The sequence below is a fragment of the Phanerochaete carnosa genome, assembly GCF_000300595.1.
Source record: "Phanerochaete carnosa HHB-10118-sp unplaced genomic scaffold PHACAscaffold_9, whole genome shotgun sequence".
Lineage (NCBI taxonomy): Eukaryota > Fungi > Basidiomycota > Agaricomycetes > Polyporales > Phanerochaetaceae > Phanerochaete > Phanerochaete carnosa.
This window is the reverse complement of record NW_006767636.1, coordinates 1572849-1594599: the sequence shown is the minus strand read 5'-3', so window position 1 is coordinate 1594599 and position 21751 is coordinate 1572849. Positions and strand designations below refer to the sequence as shown.

General features: G+C 53.8%; 10 protein-coding genes across 10 annotated transcripts; 6 read left to right on the top strand and 4 right to left on the bottom strand.

Annotated features, from left to right (window-relative positions):
* Nucleotides 1-337: 337 nt before the first annotated feature.
* On the bottom strand, nucleotides 338-1223 carry PHACADRAFT_262423 (uncharacterized protein). The gene is made up of 2 exons (XM_007399710.1): nucleotides 810-1223; nucleotides 338-683 (listed from the first exon to the last, which is right to left on the bottom strand). The coding sequence occupies exons 1-2, from the start codon at nucleotides 1188-1190 to the stop codon at nucleotides 597-599; spliced, it is 468 nt and encodes a 155-aa protein (XP_007399772.1). The 5' UTR covers nucleotides 1191-1223; the 3' UTR covers nucleotides 338-596.
* A 781-nt stretch (nucleotides 1224-2004) lies between these two features.
* On the bottom strand, nucleotides 2005-3575 carry PHACADRAFT_199484 (uncharacterized protein; the record flags this gene model as incomplete). Its single annotated transcript, XM_007399709.1, has 9 exons — nucleotides 2005-2019; nucleotides 2089-2137; nucleotides 2196-2539; nucleotides 2594-2649; nucleotides 2704-2948; nucleotides 3005-3096; nucleotides 3161-3255; nucleotides 3315-3456; nucleotides 3522-3575. The coding sequence occupies 9 exons, from the start codon at nucleotides 3573-3575 to the stop codon at nucleotides 2005-2007; spliced, it is 1092 nt and encodes a 363-aa protein (XP_007399771.1).
* A 108-nt stretch (nucleotides 3576-3683) lies between these two features.
* PHACADRAFT_262420 (uncharacterized protein) lies at nucleotides 3684-4541 on the top strand. Its single transcript, XM_007399708.1, has 4 exons — nucleotides 3684-3867; nucleotides 3919-4016; nucleotides 4070-4321; nucleotides 4375-4541. Exons 1-3 carry the CDS (start codon nucleotides 3721-3723, stop codon nucleotides 4104-4106), a joined length of 282 nt encoding a protein of 93 aa, XP_007399770.1. The 5' UTR covers nucleotides 3684-3720; the 3' UTR covers nucleotides 4107-4321; nucleotides 4375-4541.
* A 926-nt stretch (nucleotides 4542-5467) lies between these two features.
* On the top strand, nucleotides 5468-6187 carry PHACADRAFT_262418 (uncharacterized protein; the record flags this gene model as incomplete). Its single annotated transcript, XM_007399707.1, has 1 exon — nucleotides 5468-6187. A coding segment is annotated over one exon (720 nt), but the record flags the coding sequence as incomplete, so codon positions are not given.
* An 880-nt stretch (nucleotides 6188-7067) lies between these two features.
* On the top strand, nucleotides 7068-8182 carry PHACADRAFT_262415 (uncharacterized protein; the record flags this gene model as incomplete). The annotated part of the gene is made up of 4 exons (XM_007399706.1): nucleotides 7068-7093; nucleotides 7143-7304; nucleotides 7421-7598; nucleotides 7652-8182. Coding segments are annotated over 4 exons (756 nt in total), but the record flags the coding sequence as incomplete, so codon positions are not given.
* On the bottom strand, nucleotides 8183-8495 carry PHACADRAFT_57542 (uncharacterized protein; the record flags this gene model as incomplete). Its single annotated transcript, XM_007399705.1, has 2 exons — nucleotides 8183-8353; nucleotides 8412-8495. Coding segments are annotated over 2 exons (255 nt in total), but the record flags the coding sequence as incomplete, so codon positions are not given.
* A 1673-nt stretch (nucleotides 8496-10168) lies between these two features.
* PHACADRAFT_212588 (uncharacterized protein) lies at nucleotides 10169-13576 on the bottom strand. The gene is made up of 21 exons (XM_007399704.1): nucleotides 13449-13576; nucleotides 13337-13393; nucleotides 13119-13282; nucleotides 12862-13069; nucleotides 12798-12809; nucleotides 12703-12747; nucleotides 12569-12651; nucleotides 12438-12516; nucleotides 12376-12382; nucleotides 12099-12328; nucleotides 11943-12045; nucleotides 11809-11891; nucleotides 11660-11753; nucleotides 11522-11598; nucleotides 11385-11465; nucleotides 11229-11325; nucleotides 11032-11178; nucleotides 10786-10971; nucleotides 10603-10725; nucleotides 10506-10549; nucleotides 10169-10445 (listed from the first exon to the last, which is right to left on the bottom strand). The coding sequence occupies exons 1-21, from the start codon at nucleotides 13482-13484 to the stop codon at nucleotides 10428-10430; spliced, it is 1974 nt and encodes a 657-aa protein (XP_007399766.1). The 5' UTR covers nucleotides 13485-13576; the 3' UTR covers nucleotides 10169-10427.
* Nucleotides 13577-13864: 288 nt separating this feature from the next.
* PHACADRAFT_262410 (uncharacterized protein) lies at nucleotides 13865-16487 on the top strand. The gene is made up of 9 exons (XM_007399703.1): nucleotides 13865-14385; nucleotides 14435-14479; nucleotides 14539-14719; nucleotides 14788-14870; nucleotides 14931-15119; nucleotides 15198-15682; nucleotides 15739-15849; nucleotides 15907-15994; nucleotides 16056-16487. The coding sequence occupies exons 6-9, from the start codon at nucleotides 15587-15589 to the stop codon at nucleotides 16127-16129; spliced, it is 369 nt and encodes a 122-aa protein (XP_007399765.1). The 5' UTR covers nucleotides 13865-14385; nucleotides 14435-14479; nucleotides 14539-14719; nucleotides 14788-14870; nucleotides 14931-15119; nucleotides 15198-15586; the 3' UTR covers nucleotides 16130-16487.
* A 420-nt stretch (nucleotides 16488-16907) lies between these two features.
* Nucleotides 16908-17386, top strand: PHACADRAFT_68005 (uncharacterized protein; the record flags this gene model as incomplete). The annotated part of the gene is made up of 4 exons (XM_007399702.1): nucleotides 16908-16984; nucleotides 17039-17136; nucleotides 17197-17286; nucleotides 17346-17386. Coding segments are annotated over 4 exons (306 nt in total), but the record flags the coding sequence as incomplete, so codon positions are not given.
* A 673-nt stretch (nucleotides 17387-18059) lies between these two features.
* Nucleotides 18060-21581, top strand: PHACADRAFT_199476 (uncharacterized protein; the record flags this gene model as incomplete). Its single annotated transcript, XM_007399701.1, has 7 exons — nucleotides 18060-18720; nucleotides 18778-20069; nucleotides 20126-20291; nucleotides 20341-20385; nucleotides 20438-20499; nucleotides 20822-20911; nucleotides 21348-21581. 7 exons carry the CDS (start codon nucleotides 18060-18062, stop codon nucleotides 21579-21581), a joined length of 2550 nt encoding a protein of 849 aa, XP_007399763.1.
* Between the last annotated feature and the right edge of the window lie 170 nt (nucleotides 21582-21751).

Below are 21751 nucleotides of genomic sequence, written 5' to 3'. Positions count from 1 at the left end.
CAATCGCAGCGTGTTCAGCGTGGTCTGTCAACTTCCAAAGCCGCAGTGCAGTGTGACTCAAGATTCCAATCTGTCAAAGTAACGAGAGCGAACACGAGCAGGGTGCTCGCGAACACGCCCTTCTCGATGAGAATATACGCAACTCTAGCCGGGTCTATGATGCCTATGTCCATCACGTGGGGCATAGTCAACCTGCATAGTTCGCCGAATTGCTGTGCGCCAACATAGTCGATCTTCTACGAGCAAGAGCAGAGTTTCAGGAACTGAGGTACAAGTGGTCGAATTTCGGAAGAACCACTCAAACGCGGCAGACCGCGTGTTTATAGGGATCCAATGCGGTTTTAAGAACGCAAATACATAAGGAAGACTTACGTGTCAAGCATATGGTAAACAAGCAGATGCTATCCAGCAGAGACCAACAGAGTGTCAGGAGGCTGGGGAAACGAGCATGCATGGATTGAGCGGGGCGTGACGAATTTCGAGTACTGCGGAGGATCCGAGATAGAGGAAATACAGTAGGAGACAGAATGCGACGTGGGTGTAGTGTAAGAGACATGTCCAACTAAGGACAAACGTCATGGAGTGTGCGAAGGTGTTCAGAAGCCGGGCGGGACGATACCCTTTTGTTGGTTCTGGCTTGGTTGCGACCCAGGCGGAGCAGGGTACATGGAGGGTGCCATCATCTAAACGAAGAAAAAGGCGAGTGTCAGTATGGGAACTTGACGGCAGGAAAGCATGGTAGGACGGTGCGTCCACGCTGATGCTGGACAAGCCATTCGCAGGCCAACTATATGCCAAGCGGTACATACCTGCTGCGCACCCTGCTGCTGTGCGAGCATCTCCTTCTCTTGTGCCACAATCTTGGCCTCATCCTCAAGGCTGAGCGCGAGAGGCAGTCCCACGAGGAGAGCGCTCGTCGTGACTATCCAAACGAGGTTTCCGACGAGCTTGCCACCCGACTTGAAAAAGCCCGCTGCGTTAGCAACGCGAGAAGAGATCTTGTGGCGCGTGGTGGGGGGCACGATGTCGACGAGGGCTCTCAGACGATCGTAAAACGTCTCCTCGCCATCCGGTTCTGACCCAACGGAGGAAAGCGAGACGGAAGATGACGTGCGCGAGGACGAAGGCGAAAGATAGGGAGAGTTAGTAGCATCTTGGTCGCGCTCCTCGACGATTTCTACCTTGACCATGCTGAACGACGAAGGTGACGATGGCGGCAAGCACGACGAACGGTGCGGAGTCGGGTTGTTGATGTTCGGCCAAATTTTGGCAGGGGCGCTACAATAAGTCCATCTATAGGTTAACAGAGAGTCTGAAGTGAATAGTTAAATAATCTCTCCCGCTCCCGCCTATAGCGCACTCTCAAGGTTTGTATAGAACGAAGTCAGCTCAAAGCCAATAAACTTCTAATAATCTAATGCTTTGTGCAGCCAGCCGTTTCAGCACCACAGTAATAATCTCCATCGCTTGGCCTGAGAAGGCGCGTTTGGAATGACTGTCCCTGGGGCCTGAGGCAGGCTCTTGCCCTTGGCACATGTGTTGGGCCACCCTCGTCTGCCCCTTCTATCGGACCACGGCGAACAACTTCTCGATCTACGGGGCTGAAAACTCTCATGTGCTTGCTTAACACGACGCAGAACAACCTCCACCTAGTTCTCCCGGAATCCTGCTGCTAGGAGCACCCGTTTCGTGGCCCAATCCCTGTCTCCACCTCCGCCCACAATTACCCACCGTTGTTTTCTGACGGGACTCAACTTCCCTTTGCACATAAATTAACAGAGTCTGGACCGTACCCTCGAGGGTACCTTGCGCAGCCCTCCTTCGCAAGCATCCCATACAAATGAGCAACGGCGGTCCAATCGCTTGCAGGCCGCCAGGCTGCTTTAAAAGCTCCATGGACCCATATGGCCATGCATAGTTCATGGGGCGCGGAATTTCCCGTGAGTTAAACGAGCTTGTATTCTGAAGCTGTCTATATTAGAGACGGCTAGCGAGCGGTGCGTCCTATGAGAACTCGTACTGCAAACGCGGAAGGTGTTGTCATTTGGTCAGTTAAAGCCTGACCTCGTGATCATAGTTAATGCTTACCGGAGACTCGCGAGAAGGCGGCAGGACGACAGGACGAACGTAGTTCTCCCTGCGCGAGTGAATGGGTGAGAAATGGCGCGGACAGGATTCGGCCGGGATAGACTTACGCGGAGCGGTATCTCCTCAGGTACAGGATCGCGCTGTCCTCAATCTCCGTCGGCTCCACGCCAACCTTGTCCCAATCGCCGGGAACCTCGGTGTCGCTGATATACCGCCGCTCAACTTCATCCGGGCTCAATGCGGGCCACCAGATATTCTGTGCTGCCCGTGCGGAGAGCAGCGCAATCTGCTTGGGTACGGTAGGAGCGCGCGACGGCGGCTGGCAGGTCACAGAGGAGACAAGAGCGAGCAGATACTCGTAGGTGAGCGTCGAGGGACCGGGAAGGTTGAGCAGACCAGGAAGCGAAGGAACTTCAAGGATATTGGTCAGAGCCTGGGCGACGTCCATAACCTACAAAGCTCGATGAGTCTAGAACTCCCAGGGTTATACGTTCAAGCTACATACATGCACTGGCCGAATTTTCGTCTTCATATGGTTCAGCTTCCACCAGATAGGCCAGACTAAGGTTAAACGTTTAAGTCGCGCCCCACGGGACCTCACGTGAGGACACTCACTAGCCATATTGTTCAAGAACCTGTCCTCGTAACCGTACATTGCGGCCGGACGGACAATGGTTGCACCGGGATATGCCGCCTTCACCTTCTCTTCGCCCTCAAAACGTGACTTGTAGAATGTCGAAGTAGTGTCGAGCGAAGCATTGAGATGGGAGACTTGAATGAAACGCGGAACTCCGGCTTGCGCAGCAATCTTCGCGATGCGCTCTGCGCCGTCTACATGAACATCGCGAAACTTGAAGTTCCTGCAGGAGTGATTCAGCTCATTCCGCTTGACAAACGCAGCCGTAACTTCACACACTTGGTCTCGTAGTCGCGTCCAACAAGATTGTATACGGTGTCGGAATGTCTGAGGCACTCCTCGATCTGGTCGGCACGACGGAGGTTCCATTCCTAAAGAATAGTGCGTATTGCCGTTAGCGAAAGCGGACGGGACGCGTCGGGTGGTGCAACGTACCATGGGTACGATCTGACCGAGATCCCCCATGGGCTTCAAGTGCCTCTTCTCATCCTCATCGCGGTATGGAACAATAATTTGGCTGCCCGCCTTGGCTGTCGACCCCGGATCGTTAGGGTCCGGTAATGACGCAGGAACGAGTGTTTCAACGCACCGAGCTTTGCCACTAGATAACGTCCAAGGAAACCTGTGCATCCAAAGACAGTTACAACATGGCCGGTGTCCGCGCTTCGCCCCGGCGGGCCATACGAGATAACGGGCTTGTTGGGGAGGCTGAGTAGGTCGTGTATCGCGCGCTGCCAGTCGAATGTACGCGCACATAAATAAGCTATAATAAGCGGCGAAACGGCAGGCGACAAACCGTCTGCGGGGCAAGTACCTTTGGCTGGACACGACGCGCAGCAACTGCCAACATCGTGCTGGCCAATGTGGGGTATGAGTTGTGCGTTGTGCAAGTCGTGCCCGACGCTGGGCCGACCGGAGAACCCCGAAAGCGAATCATAGCCGCCCAATTTTGCCAGCCCTTGCCTCAAACCCTCATCTGCCCGTCCAGCTGCAGGATGGTTCAAGGCGCACCGAAAGGCTTGCAGAACAAGAAAGGGCAGTCGTCAAGACAGGTGGCCAAGGCGGCGGCGCAGACCAAGAAGGGTAAGCGTTATGTTGCACCAAAAAAAACGGCCGCAGTGAAGAGTGCGGCGCTGCACAAGGTGCGGGTCCACAATCGACATATCACTGATAAATTGCTCAGATTTGCTCAGGAGCTCAGTGCGAAGATTAACAAGAGTATTGAGCAACAGGTCGCTGCTGCTGCCTCAACTGGCAAGCTGACTATCATGAAGAATGTCGCGATGGAAGGGTACGCTGAGCCTATATTTTTAATGCCTTGCAGGGTTTGACTATGTGACACAGCTTGTCTGAAAAAGACAAGGCCAAAGTCAAGAAGTAAAGTCTTACCCAGCGACCATACATGTCCGTCTACAAGGGATTACAAGACAAAGCAGCATATATGCGTCCAACCACGAATAATTGCTGTCTCTTTGCTTTCAAGGCTAGCCGGATATCTCTGCTTATCTAGTTGGATAGGGCACCCCCAAGAGATGCTGCCGTGCATGTGATGTTGCGTTCGGACTGCGGCGGAATGGCAACGAAACGATGCAGATGGTCAGTCCGCAATAGACTCCATGCATGAACAGAGTCCAATCAGGTTCCTGTAGCTGCATTTGCACAATGCAACGAGCGTGCGCCGGAATTTGATCATGCTGGTGTCTCGACGCCGTTGAATACGTAGTGAAACCGTGTCGCAGAGGGTATACTAGTCCGTAGTTGGAAACATATCTTGCGTCTGTACCTACAGCATCCAAACTATCTCTCTTAACGGCTCAAGGCTCAGCGTAGCTGGAAATTACGCCAGGGATCCCGTCAGAATACTCAGATGGATCGCTGAGTCGCTGAATGCTATGCCGGATCGCAAGCCGATCTGAATCGACTTACACGCTGCAGCCGGTTTGGGGAGGGACACGAACATCCGCACCAGCTGGCACGTTTTCTTGCCCATTCACTGCCGTTTCAAGTGCTGTTTCGCAAGCAGTAGCCACCAACAACAAAAGCGTCGCTTCGACAGATGAAAGCGTCGTGAACAAGGACAATGGAAACCGTTCAACTGCAAGCGCACTACGAAGACCGGTATCGCAGCATTCGCCACGATTTCGAGCCTTTGAGTGGCTCGTCCACCCTTCCGTTTCCTTCTCGTAGTGTTATGGCATGGCGAGCAGGCGATAATTCGTACACTACTCCGCCCCCAACCGCTTCGGGCCAGGTGCCACTCCGCTACACATATCCCCACGACTTTCCCAGCCACAGCTACAATACTTCAACCGAACCATCTCCTACGTTTCGACCTCCTGTGCAGACGTACGAAACAGATCCTGCCGCTCAAACTCTCCGGGAGAACAGTCCAGGCAGGATGAGTGCGCGGGACGGTCAGGGACAAGCACGTCCTAGAGATCGCATACCGTCGGACGAGGGCTACGCCGTGAGTATGTCCTCTCTTGCCTCGCCAGCACGCTCCTGAAACTCGTCTAGTCTCATGAAGTCGTTGATTGGGAATACCCTACTCGCGACAACACCCCGGAGTTATCGAACACGGACCAGCTCATTAATGTTGCAAACTCAGCTTACAGACGACATTCGCAGGACAGTCTCGAGAGATCTGTGCCCGAAGTGCACCGTTACTCTCCGTACCATGTTCCTTCCCATCCTCGCCACGACTCCACCTCGGACCACCGCTCGGCGTCTCCTGCCCCCAGCATGGCCTCAAATGGCACCTCCTCAGCCTCCCGCAGCTCCGTTGTGCAGTCCACAGCCGTCGAAAGCATCGTCCCTACTTCATCTCGCAGGCATCGCAAGCGGCGCCTCTACACCGTAGACCGCCGTTCCATCTGCGTCATGGCCAAGGAGAACCCTCACCTCCGCCAGGAAGACATCGCGCAGCACTTCAATGTCGAGCGCAGTACCGTCAGCAAGATCCTCAAGGAAAAGGTTCGCTGGTTGTCTACCCCTGCCGAGCCTACAATCAGAGTATCCAAGTACAGGTACGTACTCGAGCGTTATCGTCTCCTCGAAAGTTACTTAACTTTGTTGGTATGCAGACTCGCCAAGTTCCCACGTCTCGAGGCCGATATGAAAGCCTGGGTCGTGTCTGAAAGCGCAGCTGGCTTGATCTTCACCGACGCCATGATTCGCAACAAGGCCAAAGAGCTTAACGTAAAGTGGAAGTACGAGACCGAGGGCAAGTTTAGAGCTAGCCCTGGTTGGATCGAGAATTTTAAGACCCGCGTTGGTATCCGCAAGGGGCGATACATTGGCAACGGCACGAGCGAACAAAAGGCTAATGCGCAGGGTGTCCCAGTCGACTGGAATAGATGGCAACAGCCGCACGAGCCGCAGGTGGCAGATACCGGTTCATCTTTAAGCAACCAAAGCAATACTAACCAGGCCAGTCCGACCCCCGTCCTTCCGCAGGAAATGGAGCCGCAGCCGCAACCAGTGGTCTGGCAGCAGGAGCAGCAGTCCGCAGACACGTGGTCGCAGCAGCAGACGACCTATGCTGTCCCCGAACCGGTCGTTTCAACATACGATACAATGGCCATCGCTAACCCGGCCGTCGGACCCCCGCCTGCCTATGGGCAGGAGCAAGCTGTGGTTCAAACTCTGCCTGTTGAGTTCGCCGCCGCCGGAAGTGGCGGGAACGGCGGAGACGGCATGCAGCCTGAGGAGTACCACCCAGATGAGGGATGCGCACAACCTGAGCAGACCGCGGACCCCAGGCTCAACACTTTAAACGCCGTCAGCGTTATCTTGCACAACACCGATTTCCAGCGCAAATTCGACCTGAGTGCCGATGACAACGACACGTTCATGAATATCCTCCGCATGATGCGGGTGTGGATCGGCGGTACGGATTACGTCCGTATGTAGGCTTACCGCGCTGCCGCCTTTGCATTAGACTTTAATTGCTTCCTCGACATCTCCCACAACGGACATCCTCATATTCCATCTGCATTGTCTCCACTTCCGCATCATACAAGCATCGTCATACAACATAGCAAAGTACACTTTTAAATTCGCTCATGCATGCATTGTACTCCGGTCATAGCATAACTTAGAACGCAATATCTACGATACGCACGCTGTCGCTGGTAGATCTGTGGCATTGTAAATTTTGGTCCCGTCCGTGTTCGTATTAACAGTCATGTCGTCCAGTCAGATGTTTGATGCCTGGGTCGACCACTATACATTACTCAATTGAGAGCCGCGCCTTGCAGTTGATACTTGCGGGGACTCTGTTACGCGGCCGCCACGAGGCTTCGGCATCGTAGGTACAACCAGGGCAAATATATTACGAAGTTCCTTTAACTTTCATTTTAGCGTGAAGTGAGGCTTGTCCATTCTGCGTTAGGTCATCTTACTGACTCCGGTCCAGCGACGACATGTATTCTCCAGACTCCATTGAGCTGCTCCAGAAGTCTGGGATCGACTTACAGCGACATGAGGAGATGGGAATAGAGCCTAATGACTTTGCGGAGCTGATGATAACGTCAGGGCTGGTGCTTGCGGAGGAAACGATATGGATCTCGTTCCACAGGTCAGTGAAGATCCGTTTGTCTCGGCTAGGGCGCGCCCTCGGGCGCAGAATCGACCTGGTCCTGCTCTCGATCGCCGGCTATATGCGGCTTGCAATGTACTGATGACAATTTACAGTGGCTACGATTTTGGATACTTTGTCAAGCTCCTGACCGCAGAGTCGCTACCAACTAGTGAAGAACTGTTCTTCGAGAAGCTAAGGAAGTGGTTCCCGACCACCTACGACATCAAGTTTATGATGCGGGCATGCAAGGTGCTGAAAGGAGGCCTGCAGGATGTCGCGGACGATCTGGGAGTACGTGTCGAATTTATCCATGTAAAGCAGATGGGTACTTAGGCCTTTCACAGGTGATGCGGATAGGACCGTCACACCAAGCTGGCTCCGATTCACTCCTAACGGCATCGACATTCTTCAAGATGCGGGAACTCTACTTCAACGACACTATCGACGACGCAGAGTATAACGGCAAGCTATATGGCCTAGGTCAGACGTTCACCGTCCCAAACGGCATAACGGAGACGGTCCGAGGCAGTGCGGCAACCATTGCGGAGCGAGAAGACCGGGGACCTGCGCGGGATATGCAGGGGCCCAGTGCCCAAGTTCAGATGATGGGCATGGCGGCGCTCACGACACCAGCCATGGCGGGCGCAATGCCTGCACCCTTACCGACTTCACCGTACGGGCCGTTGTCCAATGGTCCGTACATGAGGACAACAATGGTGGGTGGTGGGCGGTAGAATTGGGCAAGGTAGTTGTCCAGAGGATGTATCTTCTCGTCGCTCCTTTCTCTTGTTTTCTGCGCTTTCGCTCTCGCCAGGACTTAGCTGTGTCGCTGTGTATAACATCGAATCTTGTATCAAGTGGCGTACTTTGTAGTCTTGCCATGTCGACACGTCCTGGGGATAGTTCCCGTCTTCATCCGCTAACGTGATGCCGACTTGAATTATCTTGAGCAGGTCAACGTTACACCGCATCGTCTGGTAGTGGTAATCGGAGGAGGTCTTGAACGATCCAATTGGGCGCGCAACAACACCAGGAAATTCAGTATCCTGGCAACAGGATATGAGTTACAAGAGGTTCGCAAGTCGCAAGATCATGAATATTGACCATTGCGACGTAGGGGTATTTGTCGATGAGTTCCCGTATGTTGCGCATCTCGGCCTCGAGCTGCGGCGCCCATACCTCCCGTATTCGGGACATGTTGACCGAGCGATGTAGAACAATGGCAGTCCGGGATGGCTTCCGTCGAGTGTGCTGATACCGACGTCGTGGACTGAGGCAAGATGCGGAGGAGCACTAAGCGCGGACGCTGTGCGTCTAGGCTCGGGAAGATGGTGGGGCTCATCCTCCGAAGTGCGACCATGACCTCCTTTCATCATCCAAGAATTTAGAAACGATTTTTGTCTGGTCGCAAGTTGTAGGCAGTGGCTCTCACGATTGTCCTCAACAAAGGCTAACTATCGCTAAGGGAGAACACTTACACCTGATGACTAACCCCGTGCGTATTGCCGGACAAGCATATTCCAGACTCGCCTCGTACCAAGGGCCCCGACTTGGTAGTGGGAGGCGAGAATAGCATTATGAGGTACGGGAAACGCATGTGGTACTAAACGTCATACTCAGGGACCGCCGATACTCCTGTCTTTACCATCAAATGTAGCGCAACATATCGCACGAAGCAAGATGGTTACACGAGCCAATCTTCCGTATACACGCCGTAAGATTCGCCTGCCATACCGGCAGCGGTTTGCGCACAATGTACTGCGACTTCTGCCGAGCCATCGCGCCGGTGATGTTGTGCATGTGGTCTCGTGCCCGATTGTTCGAAGGGTCGGGCAAAGCCTTGCGCTGCCTGTCCTGTGCTAAATTGTCGGTAAGTAGCACAGGAGAAAGGTGGCATCACTTACCATAGATTTCTGGATCTTTCAGACCGGGAGGGTACCCGTCAGGGCTTTCCATGGGCAGCGATTATAGGAGCAAAGGCGGACGAGCGCGGAACGGCCCAGGTCAGCGCGCGCCCGCCTCCCGCCTCCCGCCCTCGTGCCTTTGCCGTCTCCTTCGGGACCGCTATCGCAGTCATCCATCGCAACGGTACTGCCCACGCCTGTCGCGTACTCGCGCCAGCACGACCAACAATCCCGTCTGCGAGGGGGCAACGACAGCGCTTCCGGAGTGAACGGCCCAATTTTGTCTCCGCGTCTTCCTCTTGTGCTCCGTTGAGCGGCGTGAGAAGTCCTGCCGTGATAGTTGACATGACGGATCTGAAATACACAGGTTCAGCCGTGTGCGGCACTTGCTAGGCGATAACTCTGACGATGGCAAGGTGTGCTCCGTGCTCAACTCTTATATACACGGTGACAAGGTCCTACAAATGTCTGTTATGCCCATAAGGTGGGCATGAAGTTTCCAGAGCCCTCGTTCGCATGCCGATTCCGCTCGTTGGCATCCAAACGTCCGGACAAGCGCGTACAGCTTCTTAGCCGAATTCTCAACAATTCGTCCTGAGCCCCGAAACCTTGCAAATAGGGTCGCAGGTCCCGAACGTGCTGCAGGAAATGAAGTGGCGCTCCGTCTGAGCTGCATGGCCGTCCTTCAGCATGCTGTTGTGTGCGCCTTCACCCTGAGGGGCAGGATGATTACCCTCCATAGCCCAGGAATGCGACCTCCCGAGCTAAGATGTCGCACGCATCCCACATGCTTCAGAAAGTCCCACGCAACATACAGAAGAGGACATATTAAAACGCGCGCAGGGCGGCGAGGTCGGTGACGGACCTACTTTGTGGCGCCGTCTGCTACCAAATATGGAGCCGCTGTAGCTCGGCGACTGCGAGACACCGCACTGGGTACCTTCTGATGCATGCCATAAATAATGCAGACACGCGAAGTTAAGCCTACCGACTCGATACACAATATTTTCACAGCGCGGTGGCCACTGTCCGAGCCTTTCTACGGAAAACTGATAACATTCTGAAGCATAATACGGAGAAAGGTCCAGGCCTTGCCGCCGACGCACGCTATGATTGGCGATACCAAGCTGGGCAATAGTTCCGAAGTGATTAATGCAGATCGAATAAGTCAAGGTTCGCAGCCACTCGAGCCCGCGAACCAATTGTGGCCTTGCCCTTACGGCACTAGTTCGACCTTTATCAGGAAAATTTTCAGTCCCCGTGTTGCGACCCTACGAAGTTAGACACCACGCACATAGTTGCTTGGGAAGATGCCCTTTTTCCCACTCGCATCTAGACCTGTCGAACATGTCACGTAGGCGGCGAGACAGGGCGCGATGTCGTAAACGTACCTTCCCACCAGCCATCAGCGTAGTTCTGACCTCCATTAGGCCCAGCAGTCAGCTCGATCAATTGTCCCTCTTCCACCGCAATTTCATCCGGCCCTTGTGGAGTGTAATCATAGATGCCACGGACTAGTGAGCACACGAGCCATCAGATGTCCACTCGACAGATGGAGCAACTCATTTTCTCACCAGATTTCTTGGAGGCCTGTTGAGTACGACCTCGCGCGGGTGCTAGAGGAGCGCTCTGTGCCGCTTCTGACGGATCGACAAACTCAAGGTAGGATGCAGGTACCAAGCCCTTTGCACCGGCTTCGTCCATAACCTTGACCCATCCAGAGCCGTCATCCTCTTCCACGATATGCACGACAGAGCCCTCTGGCAGAGCAACCCAGCGTTAAGGAAAACGTCGAAGACCCCTAGAGCGAGGAACCTCACCTTGCACCGAAAGTTCAAATGGCGAGGTCTGCGTGAATTCGAAGATAATACGTGCAGAGGGGTGGGTTTCCTCGGAGAGAACAGAAGCTCGGTCGGGTGGCACGAACGACGACGGAGCTGCGGTCGAAACAGTCGAAGCGCTAGAAGCTGGCCGCGGAGGTGAGCCATTGCTGTGCTCAGAATTGGACATGCCTTACCCCGGGAGTCCGAGCGAGAGCGAGATAGGCTGGAGGAAATTGAAAGGTGAGAGTGGTGGCCGTGTCCGCCTTTGGGTGCACCGCAGTTGGCTGGAACCTTGCCGGAGGATAGTTCAGTCCCGTCGTCTGCCCGCTAGATCGTGCATGTTGACTCACCTTCAACTCGCACTTCGCATGGACCGAAATGCCACAGGCCTTGCAGGTCTTACCCTGCTTACTCAGCCCCCAAATAGACGACTGGGCAACACACGATCAGTGCGGCGAAGACTTCAGGAGTGTATCATCTGACGCACCTTGCAGTAGGCGCACTGCGTGGGTATGGAGAAAGAAGAGCTCTTGAAAGTATGTGGGCTCTGTGCACCCTCGTCACCTGTCACGTAATCCGGAAGCTCACTTCATGTTTGCTGCCAAGAATGAAAACGGGCACTTACCTCCTAGCGCCGCAGAGATGGTTTCGATCTCTGCGCGGAGCACAGCCTCCGAAATTGCATAGAACGATAACTCATGTTGAGCATCCAGATAAGCCTGTGAAAGATATCCCTCAGTACTCCAGCCTCGTCAACGCGCTCTCGAGACCTACGTCGGAGACCTCTTCCACGTTGCCGAGGGTGGGCTTCTCGGTGTAGGTACTCACGAGCTTTGAGGCCTGTTCGACCTCCTGGCCTGTGTCACTATTAGGGCCGACATCGCCGAGATATGAACCACAATACGCACGTTTGACCTTCATTACGGGTTCGAGTTCTTGGAGCTTTTGTTTGCATTTGGCGAGTCGGTTCTGCAAATAGACTTTTGGTGCAGGCTCCACGCTCATATCCGACTGGGCTAATCGTGAGAAAACCTAGGCTGTTCACTCAACACAATGTCGCTCACGGTGTCATAGTGAACTGCACATGGTTCGAACGTCCAGTCCGAAGGGGCAGAGAACTGAATGACATTGTGGTCGATAAAAGTTTCCTGATCTTTCGTCGGATCAACCTCCTGGAATGCTGTCTCCGTCTGAGTAACATGTGCCTTGAGAACGTCAAGGTAGTGGCTCTCAAGCGTCTGAGCCTGTATGACAATGTCTGCAAATTTGCGGAGAAGCTGGGTGTGGAGAAGCTCTGCGGACACGTTAATATATAGCAACAGAGCATATAGACCAGCATACGGAATTGCTGATCGGTAAGAGTAGCGTCAATAGAAGCCTATCGTGACAGAGGTGCCGCTTACGTCCTCTAACACGGGGAGGTCTTCTCCATAGAACTTCGCTTTGGTCCGGTTTGCAACAACGGTCGCAATCAGATACACGCTACAAAACAGTCAGCAAGCTGAATGGAGCGAAGCATCGAAATCGATCACACTTCTTGCTATTCAGCATGTCGATCTGCTGCTGCTCAAATTGTTTCGCTGCGCGTTCAGCATGTTTATCGTCGGTAGAGCGCTCCTACGCAAGAGTCTCAGCGGCATGGTGAGTGTGAGATATGCATGAAGTCACCTGCTTCTGACGATATGTCTCCACTTCGGAACATTCCTCGTCATACTGCGCAATGTGAGTTACTGCAAGGAACAGGGGGAAGAGCTGACAGCTACCTTCTGTTTGGTCTACGTGGCTCTGTCAGGATTGTCAAACGTTCCGTACGGGATGATTAGCTACCTTTAGGCGGTCATTGTACGCCTTGTCTCTTTCAGAAAGCAATTTTTGGAAGTACTGCATCTGACGTTTCTTGGCATCGTCATGGCGTTTCTCCGTCGTTTTCAGTGCTTCAACGACCTGTGTATTCAGAGAATCAGCTAAGTTCATGTGGTCCTGACCCGCTTCTCCTATGGAAGAGACCAGTTGAGAATACGCGCGGTTCAGGGTGCTTGTGATTCACGTCAGTCCAAGTATTTGGTTTCCACGCTGGCCCCTACCTGCTCTGAATGGCGCTGTCTTGCGCTGGTTTGGCGGGCTCATGGCCAACTACTAGAGCGACTATTTTCTTTGCCTTCTTATCGGCAGCTTTCTTGGCCAACAATTGCAGCTTGGTGGCGTACTCGCGTTCTATCGCGACCCGTTCGCGGTATAGATCGCGAACCTGCGGTTGTGAACATCAGCGGCTACAAAACTCGGCAATTATCGTATTAATCACATCAGACAGCAGCTCTAGCTGAGTATCGGACAGACTAGCGAGTGTGTCAACCTGGTCCTGTTACTGAGCTGAGACGCCATAAGCTCACGCGTCAAGATGGAGGTGAGATTACCGGAAGACTTTGCCCGTATGACGGTGCGGAAGACATGACCTCCGTTATCTCAACTTCCTCTCTGTGTGTTCAGCAAAAGTGTCCAGATCTAAAGGAGAATTAACGAGGTTTCCGTGCTTTCGCGGTCTTGGGCTCAGTCAGGCGAATGACGCGACCCTGGACAGCCCTTGCGGAGATTGCCGAGTCCCATCAAGTTGATGCGCCTCAACGTAAAAGCATCCGTGTCTTCACTCCGTCGCAGTCCATGGCCTTCGAATCATCCCATCATTTTCCTGCATTTTCCAAGCATATCTACTTGATAATCTTGTGCGCAGGGATCGATATCATTCTTCCAGTTATCTGAGCAATCTCGCTGCTTACTTTCGTTCACCACTTACGCAAGGCGAGTGTTTGCTGCCAGACCCAGGTCCGACTCACTAACGTATACCGAACGTGGTTCACGCTCTATATGTAAGAGTTTACATACTGTTATCACCTCTCTTCGATGCTATGGCTGGGATTTTATATACAGGTCTTTGAAACAAGCGTCAACGCCGCATCTCAGGCTTGCGACTGTTTCGCGCTGAAGTGCTTCTTTCCACACGTCGTGAAATCTCTCGTCTAAGGAGATATCTGGATGTCAGGCCTCGCAAGGATTTGTCTTGACCCTACGCACTTGTGGTACAGTAGTCTCATGCGGCCAGAATGAGTCGTCGCATGTGGCCAGCTCAGCCTGCTTACCGATGTATGATGCATCTCACAGCTCGCGGAGCTTTTTCCCACCAGGTTCTAGGCCGTCCGTCTTATTACCCCATCGCACCTTGTGTGCCTGGGATCGCTCCCTGTATCTTCTGCAAGTCATGCCGACACATTGGACGGGGTTTTTTCACATGAATCACATCCATTGCCGTCATCACGTGGTATGCAGTGGTATTATAATTCCTGTTACACATTTTTAGTAAGATGCTTTATTTAATACAGAGCTATCTCCTCTGAAGTCGGTTTAGATCTCAAGATCTCAAGCTTCAAGCTCAAGCCTCGCCGAGACATAAGTAGGCATCGGCCGCCGTAAGGTTATGACGAAGCGTCGACTGAAGGCTCATCATCACAGGCAGGCCACTGCCCTGAGTACTAGTTGCGATGAACGACTTTCTAGACGGAGCTCAGAGCTGAGACAGCCGCCCTCGTCGACCAGCCGTTGCGGCCAAAGTTGGCTCATTCGCCATCATCGCCGGCCAATCATGACTCCCATATCACGGCACACGACCCCTCAAACACCTCGGATCCCTTGGGTACTATTTTGCCCGTCTCCGAGGACAAGACGATACCAGCGCTCACTTTTTTCTTCACCCTGTTACAGCCTGCGGCAGTTATTGCCTCTTGAATCTGGTGAACTCCGTTCCGAGAAGACGTCCGCATAGTGGCGCCTACATGAGCTCACAGGTACGCTGTTCTCGATCAGATCGGCTTTATGTGTCGAGAACTCATTGTGTTTGCCTAAAGTCTCGGACCCGCCGCGGCATGGGTCGGGCGGTCATTGAGACAGGTTTCTGCCACAATTTTATATTCTCTCATCCTAGTTGCTTTCGAATACTGGACAGCTAAGGCCAGATTGTGTATGGACGCGCTACAATCACACTGGAAGACTTGGAAACCGCGAGCATAAGACAGATGTTTCCGGAGTCAAAAGAGGCAAGTGCCCTGTTCCTGTCCGGCGTCTAGCAAATGTTTAGAGCGCGCAACTGATTATGTCATCTTTTAACGGTCTAGATCCAATAGACGAACCCTGCCTCTGTTTTGGGTGCATACGAGACAGGCATGCCAGAGGTCCAAAATTTACTCGTCAAATTTTGGCCCGACACCTTGAAATTTCTAGTGCCACATTGAGAACGGAAACATCGTTTCCGAGGGTACTCATGCCTGGAAGCCGACTCCGCACCGTGATGTTTGGTAGTTTCACGGAGGAGGGTCGCGAGCCGAGTGCGAAGTGCGCGCTATACGACTGTCGCCGCGAAAATATAAGAAGACCTAGCCGACAACTTTGAATCCCCAACGAGTACAGCTCGCTCCCCACTCCCACCTCTACCTCATCCGCCACCCTACTACAGGCCTCCTTCCTCCCTTCACTCCAGCGCACTACACTCTCTTCGATCCCCACAATGACTCGCTTTGCCACTGTTCTTTTTTCCCTCGCTGTTATCGGCGCGGCCTCTGCTGCTCCTGCAGAGAAGCGGTCCACCACCCGGGAGGGAAGGGTACGTGCAGTTTCCCTCGCTTAACGCGTCATATCGGCTTACAACGTCATCCTCAGGGCACCTGGTATGACACTGGTCTCGGTGCCTGCGGTTGGAACAATGTCAACAGCGATACCGTCATCGCCCTGTCGCCCTCTGTCTACTCCGGCGGCTCTCACTGCGGCCAGGTACGGGGCCCCGCTTCCCATTTCTTCCTTTGGGTTTGCTCACGTGGATTATCCAAGACTGTCACCGTTACCAACGTCGTCACTGGTGCGAAGGCTACGGGCACGGTCGCAGACGAGTGCCCGGGTTGCGGCCCTAATGACATTGGTATGCTTTCGCATGTTTCATTTAATCTCAGGCAGCCTAGCTTACTGCGTTATTGGTACAGATATGACACCGGGCCTGTTTCAGCAACTCGGTTCTCTAGATGAGGGCGTGCTTACGGTCTCCTGGACCTTATAAGCGCGCTTTTCGGCGCCCGACACTCCTTTCCCCAGTACATCCCGGTCTGCATCGCGCTTCCTAGACTTGCGTTCCCCTCAGGTGGGAGGACGCCTCCAACTTCGTAACGGTGGAAGTTAGCCATCGTCGCGGCTTGGACGGACTTATTTATGGCGCTTCGCCGCGACCCCTCAGTGGGCTGGTATGCCTTCGAAAATGAAATACCGTGTAGAAGACTGAATGTATGGATGTAGCATTAGCGTTGTTTCGTTGCAGCGGCTGCCTTCTCACTCACCCGGCGATGGCTTGGGACAGGCAAGCGTATCGTACTGTGCTGCGCTGTATCTATAGAATTGTGGCGTGGCTCCAAGCGAGCCCCAAAAATAGAGCTTAGTCGATCCTGTATCCTATACAAATTTCGCCGTGCTGTTGTTGTGTGACAATAAACGTTGAAACTGCTGAAAGTTGAAAGTTTGAGCAGCCAACAGTCACAGCCGGCCTTTGCCACACTGAGCCATTCCGATGGCGGTGCCCGCCTTGCGCTTCAGTGGGATGTCTCTGATGCCGTCACTCGCGTATGGTATGACCCCGCCGAGTTCAAGAGCCAAGCTTCGAGCTGACGAGATACTCGCCGTCCAACGCGATTCCACCTCCTCCCCGTGCCCAGAACACCCCCGCAAGAGTCCCAGACGTCCCGCGCAATATGCGGTCGATTATACTTTTCGCGTTATCCTGCCTGATGGCACCGGTCATAGCAGTGCCCTTCCAGTCTGAGGCCGTCGCTCCCCGCAGTACGCTGAATGTGGTGAACCCCAACATCACCAGCCCGACGGCAGATACAGTCTGGGTGGTGGGACATCAGTTCAATGTCACTTGGTGAGCGCGCAGGTTCTCAGCCCACCGGGCGAAACGCTCATGCAGTCCGAATAGGGATAACTCGGACCTGCCACCGTTGTTGAACATCACCAACTTGCAAGGGTCGGTAATTCTGGGTTCGATTAATGGAGATCAAGAGCACCTGTTCCTTCGTAAGTCAGGTTTGAGGCGGTGCGTTAGTGGCATATATGAAGAGTTGCTTCATTGAACAGAGACTCCACTGGCAAGCGGCTTCTTCATCACGGATACTTCAGTGGAGATTACGGTCCCGAATGTGCCGACCGGGACCTACATTATAGCCCGTAAGCGACAGACATAGCAGCGCTATCTTCTGTGTTGTCTTATAGGATGTTCTTCATAGTGCTCGGCGATTCCGGCAACCAGAGCCCCACGTTCGAGATTGTAAACCAGAGCTCTCAGAGTTCTCTCTCTGCCACTACGTCCTCGAGCTCATCTGCCACGGCTACTGCCCCGTCGACCGAAGCATCTACACTCAGCCCATCCCCCGCTTCGCTAACTTCTACGGGTTTGACTGGTGCAATCATCACCTCCAGCAGCGCTGTGCAGAGCAGCAGCTCGCAAATTACGCCTGCACCAACTCCTAATAGTGCTGCCTCGTGGTTCGGGAAGAAGTTTTCACTGATGGCATTTGCTTCTGCTATGACTGCTTTTGCAATGACGCTCTGAATGTCCTTCCGAGGCTTCACACTCTTCACGCGATTAATGTTGGGATATGTCTATCGTCTACGATCAATTGGCGAACTTTTTATCACGGACCTTTTATTCTACGGCTGTTGAATATGCCCCGCACTTCGAGTTCCACCTCTTCGCTTAACCACTGTAATCGTTGTATTTTATGAGCTGTCCGGGTTTCGGCTGTGTACACACGAACATTTATCTCGGTGCTGCGAGGGCGAAAGCGAGGGACAAGGTGGTCCGTGCGCGCGCTATCGCTTCCAAGCGCGCGTAGCGAATATCCCAAGGATGCACTCGTCTCTCCGTCGACGTCTTCGCTCCCTCTTCCCCCCACTTCGCTTTTTAATCACGGACTGCATTTCTGGCTAGGATTTTCTTAATGTCTGGATCTAATGTTGTACAACAGTCGATCGGCGCATTACAGGAGCCGGTTGCTGCGCCCGCCGAGGACTTCGCTGCGTCGCTTCGTGCAGCTGCGTTGAAGACCTTGAAATCTAAACGAAGAAAGGGCTCCGATGGAACGGATTCGCTCGCTGTCCTTCCTTCGCGACCTCTCTTTTCTGGCCCGCCATCGATCCAGCTAGACTACGGTTCTGAGGACCCGTACGCCAAGTCGTCTTCAGTGTCTGCTGTGACTCCCACGGTCTCGTCTCCCGCTACAGCCGTCCAGCCACCTACACTACCGCCGCCACCTCCAGCACCTGGACCTATGGACGTAGATGAAGATCTTAGAGAAGAAGGAGAAATCAGTGACTCTGAGTCGATGCCACCCCCGAAGTCGCCGCAGGTCCCCAAGCGGGTCCCACCAACGTCTTCGGCCCCCATCAAGCAGCCGAAGGAGAGGCCAATACTCTCGCCACTAGTTCCGCCGTCGCCGTCAATATCAACTGTTTCCGTGAAAACGGAGTCATCTTCCCATGTTCTGTACGATCCGCCACCAAGCTCCATTCAGTCATCACCCAACCTTACTCGTTATTCACCTGTGGCTGACTACGACATGTACTCGATTGACGAGGAGCATGCTCGCCCTGGCCTTGCTAGTCAGTAAATGAACGTACTTGATGCGTGCACGTATTGATTTTGGCGGTTTATAACAGTGACGCAAGCTCAGTATGATACTGCCAAAGACATCGTCCTTGACCTGTTAGGGTGGGGCGTTCCTCCTGATTATCTCGTAAACTGCGGACTCAGTCGTGAGATCATATACTATGTCTTCATCGAGTTAAACCTCTGCCTACCAGCGAACCTGGATACATCCGGTCTCCCTCCTCCTCTGTTCCCTTCTCAGGCGTATGCTTCTCCGGAGCCCTTGTCGCCATCGGCGTCGTCACAAAGGCCACGAGGTGCACCGATATCCAGGCTATCAGTGGGTGACCCTCATCCCAGCCTACCGAAGAAGCCTACAGCACCACAAGGGGCATCCTCAAGTGTTGACGGGACCCCGCTCTCAGCTACGGCGGCACCCTTCGTTCCAAGCGCATCTCTCTCGGCCATCCCGATGCAGTCTGAAGACGCGCCGACGTCGCCAAGCTTAATTGACATGGAACAGCAAAGGCGGCAGGAACTGCTGGCCCGAAAGGCAGTTCTGGCTTCCAGGAAGAAACAAGTTGCCGCAACAGCGTCATCTTCCTCGGTCGCCCCGCTCAAGGACGTCAAAGAGACGACACCTACGCCGGCGGTTGCTCCAGTGACGGTAGACGACTTCCTGAAGAGCATCGAACCTGTTAGCGCTCCAACTGATGCTGACGACCGCATGGACGTGGATGAGCTGATCCCTGGCTTGTCTACCGGTGATGACCCCTCAACATCTCAGCTTCCTGATCTTTCGGTGGCGCGCGAGATGTCTGCTGATTCTATATCATCAAGTCATCTTGTTCCCCCATTTTCAGAATTGGAGGGATATGCTCGATCCATGTCTGCTGAAAGGAACGGTGTCGCATCGGACGGCTCGTCATCTGGGAGTGGTACCCCCCAGCCCCATTCGTTAGGTTCACGACGAAATACCAAACGCCCCGTGGCAGCCGACTTCGTAGATATGGACGCGCGACCACATACATATCATCACCGTCATCCGCCTCAGCACAATTTCCGCCGCAAGACGAACTCGTTCGCGGGCATCACGCACTCGAGACGTATCGTTATAGACCTCAGCGACAGCGAGGAGGAGGTCGAGGAGGCAGTGAATGGTCACCAACCACCACTTTCGCAGCTGCCATCGAGGCCTCCGACAAGATTGGGTGCGTCGCCTTCCCTGCATACGACTAGGGCAACATCGTTACCTACGGAACCAGCTACACCAGCCGCATTAGCGGAGAAAGAGCAAGAAATTAAGAAGATGCGCGAGCTTATTGCCCAGCGTGAACGTGCGAGGCTCGATAAACTCACAGCTGTGAGCGGCACATATCCTTATTCCTAACAGTATGGCTCACTTGGCGCGTGGTACAGCATAACTCTAGCAGGTCCACTCCTCCCGGTTCCGCAACTCATATGCCTGGGCCACATATACTTGTGGTGAATCAAGAGGAGGACGATACCCGTCCTCCTATACCCATCAAGCCGACGGTAACAGGTGTCAGTCAGGGGCAAAATATCTGTGACACCTACGCTATTGGTGAGTGCACGTTACCTAGAGCCTGCTGCGTACTCATGCTCTTCACTAGTGTCGTCACCTTCCGCGTCCACGAACGGTGCTGTCACTCCTATTGGTCCTCTAGCCTCCCGCACATTCATGAGGTCGCAACTGACTAGCTTTGCCAGATGCTGTGTATAGCGCGCTGGAGCATCCTGCAACTGGAGACCAAGGCACGTCTCATTTCTTTGTATTTCGCAGTGTGATCTCCCTTCCTCACGTCCAGCCCTTCCTATCTGCTTTTACGGCTCGTTTATGTTCCCTCCCTTGTTCACCTTTCCTTTTGCACTCCAATGCCTGCCTTCGTATCTTTCCTTGTAGTGCTGACCGCAGAGGCTCGCCGAGAGCAAATCGCAAGAATGTCGTCTCCTGTCTGTGCCGCCTAATTTGGATTGTCAAGAGCTTCGCTCAACTTCCTTCGTCCCATACACTGTTCTATACACTTTCCTGTACACCGTCCCTTGGCTTTGTCTCCCCGCCTTCCTCTTGCTTTCCCTTCTTTTCTTTTACAGGACATTTCGGAATCGGAGACAAGCAATTCACCGTCCGAGAGTATGGCGGTCGACGTAGTTGGCTCCCTCCTGGAGGCGTCGACGGCCCAGGTACGTCTTCGCCACCTGTGTTGACGACAGAGTCTCTTCATCAGGAGCCGTCACCTCGTCGGGCTGTACTGACTTCGTCATCTTCCTGCAGGCTTTTATCGTGTCATCAATGAAAGCAAGCCAGTACTCAACATACCAATCACCTCTCTCCGCTTACCCTCTTCTACATTCTCGCTCACCACCGCAGTCACTAGATGCTAACAGCTGTACGGAGCTGGCGGCCTCTCACACTTCTGATCTCTCTGTCTTATCTCCAGTATCTCTAAGTTCACTCAAAGCCGCCGCTATCAACAGATGGCTGTCAGACCCATCGCGGCGTGTATGTCAATACGAGGTCCCAGGCGGGGGAGAATGCCGAGACCGCGAATGCGAAGACATACATCCGTCGCGAGTGTCTGCGGTGGAACCCAGTGGTACGCACTTCTCCCATCTCCAGCCGTTGCTCACGTCTTTATCCTCGTTCTCTGCCTTTGCTGTCTGTTCCTTGTCCATCGCTCTACGCCCAGACGAAGAGGTTGCGCAGTATCTTCACAGTGCGCTCCCGAAGGGCTCCGAGGTTGGTGTGGAGCAGCTGCAGGCTGCGCTCCAAGATTTCCGCCGACAACAACTGGGATTCGAGGCTCGCGTCAAGCAGGCTTTGGCGTCCCTGGGCCTTCGGATGGCCGCGTGAGACGGGCCTGCTCTCCTCCCGCGCAGAAGCTGGGCACTCGTGGACTTTTCAGGGCAAAATCATGGAGTAAAGAGCGCTCTGCGCCACCAGGCGGACGGGTGCGTCCTCTGGCGATCGTGTGGTGGAGTCCTCCTGCGAGGATCCGTGGCTGTCTAGGCAGCTTGTGTTGG